The sequence below is a fragment of the Sciurus carolinensis genome, unplaced genomic scaffold, assembly GCF_902686445.1.
Source record: "Sciurus carolinensis unplaced genomic scaffold, mSciCar1.2, whole genome shotgun sequence".
In the NCBI taxonomy this organism is placed as follows: domain Eukaryota; kingdom Metazoa; phylum Chordata; class Mammalia; order Rodentia; family Sciuridae; genus Sciurus; species Sciurus carolinensis.
In genome coordinates, this window is record NW_025920122.1 from 3,268,262 (window position 1) to 3,284,085 (window position 15,824).

Here is a 15,824-nt window from a genome sequence, read left to right on the forward strand (position 1 = left end):
GGAAATATTCCTGCTTTTCCTGAAACCTCCTTTTCCCACACCTACCTGATCTCATTGAGCCAATGTCTGAATCTGTGAAGTATTTCCCAAATACCAGATCTCAAACTGGCAGAGAGTTTTCACAAGCAGGAGGATTAGTGACCATTGAATGAGATATGGAGGAAACACTGAATGATATTTGTCCAGTATTGTCATTAACATTAATGTATATATTCTTTGATGTCTTGACTCCCAGATCTGACCTTGTAGAAAGCCCCTGTTGATATGGCATAGGTCCAGGAATCCTCAGGCCACCATTCAATCTGAAAATCTCTAACCATCAGTAGAATTGCAGCATAGGTGTTGAACTTGTCCAGAACATGCTGGAGATAGGAGAGAGAGCATCCAAGATCTGAATGAGGCATTCTCACCAGGGACAAAGAGATATACCGCCTCATTGGTCTTTAAGATACCAGGAATACTCAGAGGAATTTGGATGACCCACACAGCCTAGGAGCTTTATTTGGGACAGGATCCAATACTTGGCAAAACCTCCTATATTCAACCATCCAGTTGATTAAGATTACAAAGACAGACTCATTTTTCTATAACCAGCACACTCAATATTCAAGGCTAGAAAACAGCTTGGGAGGGAGACATGGTCTAGCTGTCAGGACCAGCGAGTTAAGGAGCCTTCTGTGGGCTAAGGGTGTTTCTTCAGGACTGCTCCTCCCCTTTCAGTGTCCCTGGGGATGAGTACTCCTCTGAGCACCCCAGTGCTTCCTCCAGTAGTAGCTCTGACCTGGGTTGATTTGCATAATGGGCAGCTCTCCCCAACGAGAAAATAAGAGACTCCTGGGGGGAACACACACCAGCCTGGGACTCAAGAAGCAGCCACAGGACACAATGACATGGACGGCCCTTCTCCTCAGCCTCCTGGCTCATTGCACAGGTGCTGCCTGAATATACACCACAGCCCAAGGCTCCAGTTTAAAAACCTGTCCATAATTCTGAGCCCAGCAGGGCTTTATCAGTGGTGACCAGGATGCTCAGGAACCTGCTGCATGTTGACTTTGCACTAAAATTCCAAAACTGTGCTCTCTCTTGTGTGAGCCTGAGCAGGGAAGGGGATGGGTTTGGTCATGGATTCACATCTCCATGCCCCAGTCAGACTCAGAGTCACTGGTGATTTTGATGCCAGGGCACGCCCTTGGGCCCACAGTTCCCTGAAGCTCTTCCAGGCCAGAGGAGGTTTCCCTCAGCATTATTCCCCATCTTGTTTTATTTCCTTACAGGATCTGTAGCCTCATATGTGCTGACTCAGCCACCCTCAGTATCGGTGACCCCAGGACAGACAGCCAAAATCACCTGTGAAGGCAACAACATTGGAAGTAAAATTGCACATTGGTACCAGCAGAAGTCACAACAGGCCCCTGTGCTGGTCATCTACGGAGATAGCAACTGTCCCTCTGGGATCCCAGATCGATTCTCTGGCTCCAACTCTGGGAACACAGCCACCCTGACCGTCAGTGGGGCCCAGGCTGGAGATGAGGCTGACTGTTACTGTCAGGTGTGGGATAGCAGTGCTGCTCACAGTGACACAGGCAGAAACCTCCACCAGCCTGGTACCCACGGCCCCTCCCTGCCCTTGTCACCCTCACAGCAGAGAGCTTGACAAGTAGAATGGAGGAAGTCTCTACTTCCACCCCTGATCCCACTTTCCTGAGAGAAAAGGGGAAGGGTCCTGTATCTCTCCAGGATCATTTGACTCCTTTTGATTCCTTTGGAACCTGAGCAAGTGATTTTATCAACTTGAACTGCCAACTCCCAAAGGCCACAGCAAGACTTCACTCATACAAAATTGAGTCTCAGTGTTAAGGAGAATTTCACTGTGGCAGGGTCTTATCTATGGTTAAGAAGAAGGAGGACAGGGATGGTTCTAGAGTTGGAGCATATGTACTGGGGAGGTCTAAGGTAGGAGTGTCAGGGAAGGATTTGATGAGTATTCATGTAACCAGCAGTTAGTAGGTAGGGGTGTCCACACTAGGAATGGGGTTCTTGTTGTGGAAGTTGATTAGCAAAATTTTATTTGATAAGCTCACTGTTTACCCTGGTCATAACTATTTCTTCAGTTAACCCAGTTGTTTACCTGGAAAATCTGTTTTCAGGAATGTCCCAAAACAAAGATTACATTTACAACTCCTCCTCCTGAGCACAAGTGTCCTGGGTTCGAGAGTGAAACTGACACTAGTGGATTCATCCTCAGCCCCAGGAAACACTCTCCGCATGATGACAGTGAACACTAGAGAGGGGAGCATGTGACATTCCCTGAGGAAAGCAGACACACAGTGTTGGAAGCCACTAATGAACTGTGGGCCTGTCAGCTATCTCTAAAAGGAAGTCTGTGCCTAGGAGAACTCTCTGTGTAATCTCAGGGATCTCTTTTTCCTCTATACAATGCATCCTTCCTCCAATCTTGCCTCCCTCCCACCCCCCATTATTTATCATCATCTGCTTATCAGAGAGATCATTCAGTTTTTGGTTTTGGGTATTGGATTATCTCACTTGGCATGATGTTCTCCACCTGCATCCATTTACTTGTAAAGGCCATAATTTTATTCTTCTTTATGGCTGAGTAATATTCCATTGTGTATATATACCACATTTTCTTTATCCATTCATCTGTTGAAGGGCATCTAGGTTGGATCCACAATCTAGCTTTTGTGATTTCAGCAACTGTGAACATTGATGTGGCTGCATCACTGTAGTATGCTGATTTTAAGTACTTTGGGTATAGAGGCCAAGCAGTGGGACAGCTGGGTCAAATGGTGGTTCCATTCCAAGTTTTTTAAGGAATCTCCACACTGCTTTCCAGAGTGGCTACACTAATTTGCAACCCCACCAGCAATGTATGAGTGTACTGTTTCCCCACCCTCACCAACACCTAATGTTGCTTGTATTCTTGATAATTGCCATTCTAATTGGGATGAGATGAAATCTTAGGGTAGTTTTTGATTTGCATTTCTCATATATCTGTTGATTGCTTGTAGATCATCTGTGAAGTGTCTGCTCATTTCCTAGCCCATTTGTTGATCAGGTTATTTGTAGTCTTCGTGTAAATTTTTTGGGTTCTGTATAGATTCTGGAGATTAGTGCTCTATCGGAAGTATGTGTGGCAAAGATTTTCTCCCACTCTGTAGGCTCTCTCTTTACATTGCTGATAGTTTGCTGAGAAAAAAGCTTATTAGTTTAAATCTATCCCAATTATTGATTCCTGCTTTTATTTCCTGTGATTTGGGAGTCATTTTAAGGAAGTCTGATCCTAAGCTGACATGTTGAACATTTGGACCTACTTTTTCTTCTTTAAGGTGCCAGGTCTCTGGTCTGATTCCAAGGTCCTTGATCCATTTTGAGTTGAGTTTTGTGAAGGGAGAGAGATAGGGGTTTAGTTTCATTTTTCTCATATGGATTTCCAGTTTTCCCAGCATCATTTATTGAAGGGGCTATCTTTTCTGCATTGTATATTTTTGGCACCTTTGCTAGTATGAGATAACTGTACTTATGTTGGTTTGTCTCTGTGTCCTCTATTCTGTACCATTGGTCTACCTTCCTATTTTGGTTTCAATATCATACCGTTTTTTTAATTATTGCTCTGTTGTATCATTGAAGTTTTGGTATTGCGATACACCCTGTTTCACTGTTGCCACTAAGGATTGCTTTAGCTATTCTGGGTCTCTTATTCTTCCTAGTGAATTTCATGATTGCTTGCTGTGTTTCTTTGCGGTACATCACTGGAATTTTAATTGGAATTGTCCTGAATTTGTATGGTATTTGTGGAATTATGGCCACTTTGACAATATTAATTCTGCCTAACGAACATGGGAGATCTTTCCATCTTCTAAGGTTTTCTTGAATTTCTTTCTTTAGTGTTCTGTAGTTTTCATTGTAGAGGTCTTTCACCTCTTTTGTTAGATTGATTCCCAAGTACTTTTTTTTAAGATTATTGTGAATGGGGTAGTTTTCCTAAATTCTGTTTCAGAGAATTCACCACTTATCACAAATAAAAATGCATTAGCATTATGAGTGTTGATTTTATATCCTGCTAGTTTACTGAATTCATTCATGAGTTCCAGAAGTTTTCCGGTGGAATTTTTTTGGCCACCCTAAATATAGAATCATGTCATCAGCAAATAGGTGTAGTTTGAGTTCTTCTTTTCCTATTCGTATTCCTTTAATTATTTTGGTTTGTCTAATTGCTCTGGCTAGAGTTTCAGGGAAGATGTTGAATAGAAGTGGTGAAAGAGGGCATCCCTTCCTTCTTCCAGTTTTAGGGGGAATGTTTTCAGTTTTTCTCCATGTAGAATGATATTGGCTATGGGGTTAGCATAGATGGCCTTTATGATGTTGAGGAATGTTCCCACAATCCCTATTTTTTCCAGTGTTTTGGGCATGAAGGGATGCTGTATTTTATCAAATCCTTTTTCTGAATCTATTGAAGTAATCATATTATTCTTCACTTTAAGTGTGTTAATCTGGTGAATTACATTTATAGATTTCCGGATGTTGAAACAACCTTACATCCCTGGAATAAAACCCACTTGATGGTGGTGCTCTATCTTTTTAATATGTTTTTAATGCAATTTGGTAAAATTTTGTTAAGAATTTTTGCATCTATGTACATTAAGGATATTGGTCTGAAATTTTCTTTCCTGGATGGGTCTCTGTCTGATTTTGGTATCAGGGTGATATTAGCTTCATAGAATGAGTTTGGAAGGGCCCTGACCGCTTCTATTTCATGGAATAGTTTGTGGAGTATTGGAATGAGCTCTTCTTTGAAGGTCTTGTAGAACTCGGGTGAGAGTCCATCTCATTTCAGACTTTTCTTTGTTGGTAGTCTTTTGAGGACTTGTATTTCATTGCATGAAATTCATCTATTTAAGTTGTGTATGTCCTCTTCTTTCAGTTTGGGTGGATCATATGTCTCTAGAAACCTGTTGATGTCTTAGAGATTTTCAATTTTGTTGGTGTATAGATTTTCAAAATAGCATCTCTTTTATATTTCAATAGTGTCTGTCATGATATTTCCTTTCTCATCCCGAATTTTAGTAATTTGATTTTCCTCTCTCCTTCTCTCTGTTAGTGTGTCTAAGGGTTTATAAATTTTGTTTATTTTTTCAAAGAACCAACTTTTTTTTTTTGGCAAATTTTTTCAATTGTTTCTTTTGTTTTGATTTCATGGATTTCAGCTCTGATTTTAATTATTCCCTGTCTTCCACTACTTTTGGTGTTGATCTGTTCTTCTTTTTCTAGGACTTTGAGCTGTAATATTAGGTCACGCATTTGTTGACTTTTTCTTCTTTTATTGAATGTGCTCCATTCAATGAAATTCCCTCTTAAGTACTTGTACTTGTACTATAAGTTTATAGTCATAGTGTCCCAGAGATTTTGATATGTTGTATCTTTTTTCTCATTTACCTCTAAGAATTTTTTGATTCCCCCCTGATGTCTTCTGTTATCCATACATCAGTCAATAGTGTATTATTTAATATCCAGGTGTTGGAGTAATTTCTGTTTTTGATTTTGTCATTGATTTCTAATTTCATTCCATTATGATAGAATACAAGGTAGTATCTCTATCCTTTTGTATTTTCTAAGAGTAGCTTAGTGACATAACGTATGATCTATTTTAGAGAAGGATCCGTGTGCTGCTGAGAAGAAAGTGTATTTGATCATTGATGAATGGAATATTCTACATATGTCTGTTAAGTCTATATTATCAATTGTGTTATTGAGATCTATGTTTTCTTTGTTCACTTTTGATTGGAAGATCTGCCCAGTGGTGAGAGAGTTGTGTTGAAGACACCTAGTATTACTGTGTTGTGGTCTATGTGGTTCCTGGCATTGAGAAGGATTTTTTTGAAGTACATGGATGAGCCATTGTTTGGGGCATAGATATTTATGATTGTTATGTCTTGCTGATTTACAGTTCCCTTAAGAGTATGAAATATCCTTCTTTATCCCTTCTAACTAATTTTGACTTAAAGTCTGCTTTATCTCATATAGGGATGGATAATCCTGCTTTTTTCCTGAGTCCATGTGCATGGTATGTTTGTTCCCATTCTTTGACCTTTAGTCTATGGGTATCTTTTCCTATGATATGAGTCTCTTGAAGAAGGCATATTGTTGGGTCTTTCTCTTTAATTCAATCTGCCAGTCTATGTCTTTTGATTGATGAGTTCAGGCCATTAACATTCAGGATTACTACTGAGATATGATTTGTATTCCAATCATTTTGGCTTATTTTTGGTCTTTAACGTGACTTGATTTTTCCTTTATTTGGCTATTCCTTGGTAGTTCCTCCCTATGCTGACTTACATCATTGTTTTTCATTTCTTCCTCATGGAATATTTTGATGAGAATGTTCTGTAGTGTCAACTTTCTATTTGTAAATTCCTTTAGTTTTTCTTTATGAAGGAAGGATTTTATTTTGTCTTTAAATGTCAATATAAGTTTTGTTATGTATAAGATTCTTGGTTGGCATCCATTTTCTTTCAGAGCTTAAACATGCTGTTCCAGGTCCTTCTAGCTTTTAGGGTCTGGACTGAGAAATCTGCTGATATCCGTATTGGTTTCCCCCTGAATGTAATTTGATTCTTTTCTCTCGCAGCCTTTAAAATTCTATCTTTATTTTGTATGTTAGGCATTTTCATTATAATGTGCCCTGTTGTGAGTCTGTTGTAATTGTGTATATTTGTTTTCCTGTAAGCCTCTTTTATTTGATTTTCCATTTCATTCATCAGATGTGGGAAATTTTCTGATATTATTTAATTGAATAGGTGGTTCATTCCTTTGGTTTATATCTCTGTGCCTTCCTCAATCCCAATAATTCTTAAATTTGGTCTTTTCATGATATCCATAATTCTTGTAGATTCTGTTCATGATTTCTTACCATCTTTTCTGTTTGGTCAACTTTGTTTCAAGATTGAATATTTTGTCTTCAATATCTGAGATTCTGTCTTCCAAATGTTTTGGCCTATTTTTTATGTTTTCTTTGCAGTTTTCAATTTGGTTTATTGTTTTCTTCATTTCAATAATTTCTGTTTGGTTTTATTTGCAGAATCTCTATCTCTTTATTGAAATGACCTTGTCTTCCTGCATCTGCTCTTTTAACTGTTGATTGGTGCAATCATTCAATGCCTGCAGTTGCTGTCTTATCTCATCATTTGCTTCTGTGATCACTTCAATTATGTACATTCTGAACTCCCTTTCTGACATTTCTTCTGCCATGCTGTCATTGAATTCTATTGATTTGGCATCTAGGATTATTTTGGACACTTTCTTCCCTTGTTTTCTCATATTGCTTATTTATGTTGCCTTCTAGGAGTGCAAATCTGAGGTATTACAGTCTTCCACCTATAAACTTATAGTGTCCCTGCAGATTTCCAATAACTCACCTTGAAATGAGAGATCCATAATAGCAGACCACCACACAAACAATATGCATCTTTAACTCAAATAGTCCCTTTTTAAGATATTAACCCTATTGTCTTAATAAACAGAGATTTTAAGTGCTTCTTGACCTCCGCTGTGGAGGCCAGCAGTACCGCAGTGCTCCCAGTAAAGCGGAAGTGCATGGCAGAGCTAGCTGCCGCCCTTGTGCTTACTCCTAAGTGCCTCCAGAACAGCGAGGTCCAGTTGGCTGCTCAGAAGATGCTGGAGCAAGAATGGAGGAAGGAAGGACTATATAGAGGGAAAAGAGGGGTGGGAGGGGTGGGGGAAGGGAAAAATGGCAGAATAAGTCAAACAACATTACCCTATGATTACACAAATGGTATGCCTTTACTCCATGTACAAACAGAGACACAACATGTATCCCATTTCTTTACAATAAAAAAAAAGATGCTGGAGGGTCTGGAGAGAGCATCAGAGAATAATGTCTTCCAGTTGGTGGCCACCATACACTCACAGGAGGACCCAGTCCAGCAGCTCTTGTGGGCTGCTCTGTTCCCTTCCCAGGACAGCCAGCAGCATATCCGCTGTGATCTCCGCACCTCAGCTTGCTAAGTCTGGAAAGAGGGTCGCTATCATGTGGTTTCCAGTCACCAAAACTCAGGGACCCCCCAGCAGCCCCAAGTCAGAGTATGTGCCAGAAGCTCCAGAAGCTGCTGGGGACGCAGACTTTCAGGACCTAGTCCTGAGGAGGACCTAGTCCATGAGGAGGAAGACACAGAGGTCACCAACACAGACTCCTGCAAAACATCTGACCCACGTGTGATCCTCAGCAATTCTGTAGAGTTGATCTGTGAGCAGTTGACTACATCTGAGGATGGACTAGAAGTCGGGCAGCAAGAGGAACAAAAGTATGAAGACTATGTGGCTGTGGGACGTTTTAATTAACAATCTCTCTCCTCTCTGCTTCAGACTTTGATAATGGTTGTAAAGATTGCTGTCATCGTTTGGCAGTGGTGCCAGGGAACAATACGTATGGATGTGATATTGTTTAATAAAGACTAACTTTTAACATGGAATAAAAGAGATTATGGGTTCAATTATTATCTACAGCTTAGCCAACAGGTTTGGGATAAGGACCATGATTTCTAAATGTGGACAAAGAGGACAATGAGGGGTGTAGGATACAATGTTAATGGTATAAGAAGTTTGTCTATAGAGGTACTATGCATTGGAGTAGTGAAAGTGGAATTAAAAGAAATTGGTTGTTAGCATGAGAAAAGTGAGAGTCTCCAAGAAGACAGAACGAGGAATGTAGAGAGGATGAGGAAAATATTAATACAAGAAAAGAAAAGTAGGAACAATAGTAGGTATAATAGGAATAATTATAATATTACTGCTAGTAAAAAATCTACAATAAAACTATACAGTACTGTTCAAACCTCCTAGTCTTCAGTAACCTGACGTCTTGGAGTACGATAATTCAGTGACCCAAAAATGATGCAGCCCCTCTAGAAATGGTGGCATCCAGGTGGAGCATAATCCCTGCTAGTGGGTAGAGTCATCTCCAGGTGTTGACAGATGGTCAACTGCAGCACAGGCGCTAGATGCGGGATAGGGCCCTGTTGGTCTGGGCCTGGTTCTCTAGGCCTGCCTCCCCAGAGGGAGAGTCTTGCCCGGATGCTCTGGGCTGGGTCTGGTTCTCTAATCAGTTGGTTCTATTTTTTTTTTTTTTTTTTTTGGTGCTGGGAATCGAACCCATGGCCTTGTGCTTGCAAAGCAAGCACCTTACCAACTGAGCTATATCCCCAGGCCTAATTAGTTGGTTCTTAAATCAGAGTCTTGCCACTTCCATAAAGAGCCTTGCAGAAACAAGTATACAGATTTCTGGATGGAAAATGACTCCAGAGAGCCAGGTTAGACACCCACACTCTCTTTTCTCCATTTCAACATGGACTGTTGACCATGTAGGAATATAAGAAGGGGGACCTTTTTCTGATCTTCCTTTGAGAACTTGGTATTGAGAGAAGAAAAATGATTATGATCCCAAAAGTATGGAGTCCTCAGGGTATGAAGGGTTGATCTGCCCAGAAAAACCCTTGGTGTCTCATGACAAGCTCACTCAGTAGCACATGTCATTAAGCAATGCCCCCCTGGATCTCAGGTGTGATTACAGAAAATGTCCACTGCATTCCCATTACCAAGGATATATGCTCATGAGCCTCCCTAGTCTAACCAAAGTTCAACCCTGTGCAGCACAAAAATGCACACATTTGTCATTGAAGTGATAAATTCTGGGTGTAAATGTGACTCAGCAGCACACTGTGGAAAAATGTCTGTGACTGCCAAAATCAGGCTTAGTTGAGCCATCAGACATGGAAATCTGGCTTTCAGATACTGGCAATCATGAGAGAGTGTTTCAGATGGCCTGAAGTATGTGGTTCCCATGCAGAGTGTTTCACCGAAGGAATTTGCATGTCCTCGATGTGTCACATGACCCACTAGAGCAAATGTCCTCCTTAACTCCACCCCATCCAGTTTATCACAAAAGAAGCTCCTTCTGGTCCCCTTTTTACCTGAACAACTATAAATAAAGGACAGGTGGGCTCTTTCAATTATTAGAGCCATATTAGCATGGCTCAATTTGTCATGCCCCTGATTCAAAAGAGATACTTGTCCTCTATGATTTTTCCTATTAAATGAGTTCCTTAGGGATTAATTTAGGGTCAACATGTCCCTTACACAGAGACCCTTTCCCTCACCCATGTGGGATATGGACAAAACTTGGGAGTGCATGGCCTCCTGGGTGGGAAATATGTGACTCTTATGAAACAACAGTAATTGAGAGAGATCAGAAGCCAGAACAGGTGTATGACCATGGGATTTGCAAAGCCATATTGGGATTTGTCCTCTGTACTAAAATGTCTTCTGAAATGCCTAATAATATCTAGTCCAGGCTGGATTCTTTATCCAGTCTAACACAAATGGTATTAGAAAATTGATCTTCGTGTCATTCAGTACGTGTAGCTATCCCATTATAGACATTTTTAAAAATTTAATTGTTTATTTTCATTTACTTTTTAAAATTATTATTTTTTGTTTTTACAGACTGCATTTTGATTCATTGTATACAAATAGGGTACATTTTTCGTGTCTATGGTTGTGCTCAATGTAGATTCAAACAATTCATGTAATCTTACACGTACATGGGATAATGATGTCGGTTTCATTCCACCATTTTTCATGTCCCCTCCCTCTAATTTCCCTCTATGTAATATAAATTTCCTCCATTGTTCTCTCACCACCCACTCTCATTATATATCATCATCCACTTCTCAGGGAAAACAATCGGCCTTTGGTTTTTTGGGATTGGCTTAATTCACTTAGCATGATATTCTCCAATTCCATCCATTTATCTGCAAATGCCATGATATTCTTCTTAATGGCTGAATAATATTCCATTGTGTATGTATACCAAATTTTCTTTTGCATCCATCTGTTGAAGGACATCTAGGTTGGTTCCACCATCCAGCTATTGTGAATCCAGCTGCTATAAACGTTGATGTGGCTGCATTAACATATTGTGCCAATTTTGAGACCTTTGGCTATAAACCCAGGAGTTGGATAACTGGGTCAAAAGTTTTCTGATGATTCTCCACACTGCTTTCCAGAGTGGCTGCACGAATTTTCAACTCCACCAGCAATGTATGAGTGTGCAGTTTTCTCCACATTCACGCCAACATCTATTATTGTTTGTGTTCTTCAAAATAGCCATACTAATTGGAGTAAGATGAAATTTTAGAGTTTTTCATTTGCATTTCTCTAATTTGTAGAGATGTTGAACACTTTTTCATATATTTATTAATTGCCTATATATCTTCTTCTGTAAATTGTCCAGTTCTTTTGTCCATTTATTGATTGGGTTCTTTGTATTTTTGTTGTAAAGTTTTGTATGTTCTTCATAAATTTTGGAGATTAGTGACATTTTTAAAAAGCAAAAAAAAAAAAAAAAACTTCTAAGTACGCCTTCCAGACTTGCATATAAACTGATGTCTAATTTGTGGAAGTGCTATACCACACAGGAAAAAAAAATAATCCCATATCATTTACTGCAAAAACTATCAGTGATAATTACATTTGCCTTTTGTGCTAAAAGGTCCTGAGCTATCAATAGATGACATTTGTGAACAAATCCATAGAGCCTAACTGATAATTCAATGACAGGTCTGGGTTAAATATCCATGAAATGACAGTTATAGTTGTTTCTAATCTGAAAATTTGGTCTTTGGGAATGGAACAGGGAGCTGGACACACTTCCAATAGTCTGCTCTGCCCAAGTAAAGGGTAGCAATGCACCTTACAGACAGCTGATTAGTCACAGGAAGAAGCCTTGTGCTTCAGGACCCATAACTTTTGGTTGGTGATTATTACACCCCCTTTCCCAGCATAAAATAACACTTGGACATCTAGGTTAGGTAATTATTGGGAGTCTAAAACTTCTGCTCTTCTCACCTTCTCCCAGGGTGAGCAGGCAAAAGTCACTCCCTTTCTCAGCACAGTTTCTTTTCCTTCCTATGAAGTACACTGCCCATATTCTTTACCCCTAGGTCAGAGAATCTGTAGCTTGTCAAGGAAACATTGCTGTGTCACTACCTGGCAGTAGAGGACACTCAACACATGTCCCAGGACAGGAGGCACAGGCTGTAACCTGAGTTCCCACCCGGATGCATGGTAGGTACAGGGTAGAGGAGAGGAACCAGCAACCACCCTCTGAGTGTACCAAGTCTCAGGTAAGCAGGGCAGTGACTGGAGGAACCCACTGTGCCTCATCTCCCTCTCCCTGTGCTTGAGGATCAAAATGTGCTACCCAGGTGCCATTCAACTGAATTCATTACCTGGGAATTTGCCCATCAACTGCTCTGATTGTGCATTTGTCCTGCCATCAAAACCCTCCTTAGGAAATAATATTATGTTGGACCACAAAGATTCAGTACTGATCCTCTCACATTGCCACTTTCTTCTCCCCTCATCCCACATCCCACCCAAACTTTTCCCACACTTTCAGATCCCCATTGTCCCCACATTTGTGCTGTGATTTGATTCTCACTAGTTCTGATGGCAGCACCAGGGACACATCTGCAGGAAGTTTACCAGCCCCATGTTATATCAAAGCCTTCCTGTTCATTTCTATAATCACCGTATTAATTATCTGCCTATCATTATCCCTGCATAGTACTTTCACTAACATTGTTTTAGTTAATTGATATATTTGTACTCATTATTTCCCTGGTGCCTGGTGGGTGCCGGATTTTTTTTATTTTTTAATGCACGAACACATGTATAAAAACAGTTTCATGAGCACATGAAGGCTTATATTGCTCTTCCAAATAAAAAAGTCTGAGCCATAATATTTCCTGTATTTCAGGACTCACCAATTCATTGTGGGATCTGGGATCATTTTCAGCTTCTGATCCACAATCCTTCCCAAATTAACCTTACATTTTTTCTGCTGAACATAAATCCCAGGATGACTTTATGTGTCTCCAGCCATGACACCCATATTTAGGAGAACAAATAATTTCCCTCCCTCACAAACATAGATTTGCACTGACAAGGAACTGTATTGAACTGAGTACTCCCTGCCATGGTTGTGCATTGCAATGCATGGTCAATACTGGGTGCCTGGGATTTGGAAAAATGTGTCTGGATTTAGAAGAAACAGTGGGACAACATGCAAGGCTCTGGACAGTTTATTAGACTAAAAACTAGTTGTGTCCAAAGTACAGACCCAATCAGAAGATGGAAACTCATAGAAAAAGAGTATATCATGTGCCTTCTGAATTCCCAGGATGAGACCTGGTGGAGATCACAGTGGGTCTGAATAGGCATTGGTGGAAAATGGTCTCCTGTCTGTTTCTGTGGTTCTGAATCCATCACTCACCCAAGGTGACTCTGCACCTGCAGCTAACCCTAGAAGGGGTCAATTCCTGAGTCTGTTGTCACCCAGCACAGGCCTTGGAACCATTTCCATGATATTCATCACCCTAGAGAAATAGGAAGAGATAACTCAGGTGGTTTTTGAACCTCCTCTTTTGAATGCACCTGTCCATAATTTCCTGTGTAATCTGAGCCTATCTTTTCTGGTCAAGAGACTGATCACAATATTTCCTGGTCATAAGACTGATCACATTAACACGACAAAGATGAAATTCCTCCCCTGGCCTGAGAGGTAGGTCCTGTCTGAATATGCACCTGAAACAAGAATGCCCTAAACAGGCAGCAGCCAGTGTCGACTGGCCACCAAGGGCAGTGGAGAACTACCTAACAGGACCACTTAGGCATGGGCTGGGGGTGGACTTCAGAATTCTAACATGCTTTCCAGAGTGACTGCCCCAATTTGAAACTCCACCAGCAAAGTAAAAGTGTGCCTTTTCCCCCACATCCACGCCAACATCTATTATAGTGTTCTTGATAATAGCCACTCTAATTGAAGTAAGATGAAATCTTAGAGTTGTTCTAGTTTGCATTTCTCTAATTACCAGAGATGTTGAACACATTTGCATTTATTTATTAACTGCCTATATATCTTCTTCTGTAAATTTTCTGTCCAGTTCCTTGGCTCATTTATAAATTGGGTTCTTTGTATGTCTGGTGTAAAGTTTGGTAAGTTCTTTATAAATTTTGGAGATTGGTGCTCCATCTGAAGTTCGTGTGGAAAAGATTTTCTCCCACTCTGTAGGCTCTCTTTTCACATTAGTGATTGTATCCTTTGCTGAGAAAAAGCTTTTTAGTTTGAATCCATTCCATTTATTGATTCTTGCTTTGATTTCTTGTGCTTTGGGGTCTTGTTAAGGATGTGTGATCCTAAGTTAACCTGAGGAAGATTTGGGCCTACTTTGTCTTCTATTTGGTGCAGGGTCTCTGGTCTAATTTCTAAGTCCTTGATCCATTTTGGGTTGAGTTTTGTGCAGGGTGAGTGATAGAGGTTTAATTTCATTTTACTGCATATGGATTTCCAATTTTCCCAGCACCGTTTGTTGAACAGGTTATATTTTCTGACCCACCTTTTGACACAGTTATCCCACTATTCAGGTTATACCCAAAGGACTTAAAATTAGCATACTACAGCAATGCAGTCACATCAATGTTTTTGTGCCTCAATTCACAATAGTTAAATTATGGATCCAAGCAGATGCCCTTCAACAGAAGAATGATTAAAGAAAATGTGCAATATATACACAATGGAATATTATTCATCCATAAAGAAGAATAATACTACAGCATTTGCATATAAATGGATGGAATTAGAGAATATATTGCTATGTGAAATAAGTCAATCCCAAAAAACCAAAGACTGAATATTTTCCCTGATAAATGGATGATGGTATATAATGGGGGTGGAGAATAGGGGGTGACACAAGAATGGAGGAATGTTAATTACATAGAGTGAAATGAGATGAGAATGGGCAAGGGTTGGAGACTCCACACCCTCAAGAGAGTTCACGGGAATGTACCTAGTGCAGAAAAGTTTTAAGCCGGGATGCAGCCCTGGGTACAGATCAGGGAACCAATGGTGAGAAGCCCCATGGATGTACCAAGTGTGGGAAAGCCTTTTCCCACAGGTCTGAGCACATTGTCCATCACCGGGTGCACCGAGGGGAGGGATCCTACCGGGACAGTGGCCCAGGGAGTGGTTTCAGGGAGAGGGCTCTCTTTTGCAAGGGGAGAAGGCTCACGAAAGGGAAACCAAGCAGAGACTGCAGTTGTGGTCCCAGGGTGTCCCGGAGGGGAGGTCTCTCTGCACCCCAGATGGTTCATGCTGGGGAGAAGCCCCACAAATGCTTGGTGTGTGAGAAAAACCTCATCGAGCATCACTGCTCCCACACTGAGGAGAAGCCCTATGGCTGCACTGAGTGCAGCAAGGCCTTCTCTTGCAAGTCCTGCCTCATCATCCACCACCACATCCACACCAGGGAGAAGCCCTACAGCTGCAGCAGGTGTGGGATGGCCTTCTCCCAGAACTCCTGCCTCATCATCCACAAGCGCACGCACCTGGGCAAGAAGCCCTACCAGTGCTCAGACTGCGGCAAGAACTTCTCCCAGAAGGCCAACCTCATCCATCACCACTGGATCCACACCAGGGCGAAACCGCACTGCTGACCGGACATGAGAGCAGCCTCTCTGGGAAGTAGGCAAGGCCATGTGGGTGTGGAGCAGCTTTGGAGCTGCAAGGACGCAGGCAAGGGAGGTCAGCCGCTCTTCTGAGTTAGGAAGGACACAAGAGGGCTGGGAGGCAGTCAAGTGATATTTTTAATAGGATATGCACAATGATAAAGGGCATCCATGTTAACTGTGGATCTCTTAAGCATTAAAATGTGGCAATAAATTGTCATTAA

The 15,824-nt window shown here is 41.0% G+C and overlaps 1 pseudogene and 1 gene segment (V, D, J or C); both read left to right on the top strand.

The window, feature by feature from the left end:
- Nucleotides 1-885: 885 nt before the first annotated feature.
- Nucleotides 886-1,654, top strand: LOC124973816 (immunoglobulin lambda variable 3-9-like). The segment is given in 2 exon segments: nucleotides 886-931; nucleotides 1,275-1,654. Coding segments are annotated over 2 exon segments (426 nt in total).
- Nucleotides 1,655-1,912: 258 nt separating this feature from the next.
- On the top strand, nucleotides 1,913-8,376 carry LOC124973818 (probable RNA polymerase II nuclear localization protein SLC7A6OS; annotated as a pseudogene).
- The last annotated feature ends 7,448 nt before the right edge of the window (nucleotides 8,377-15,824 follow it).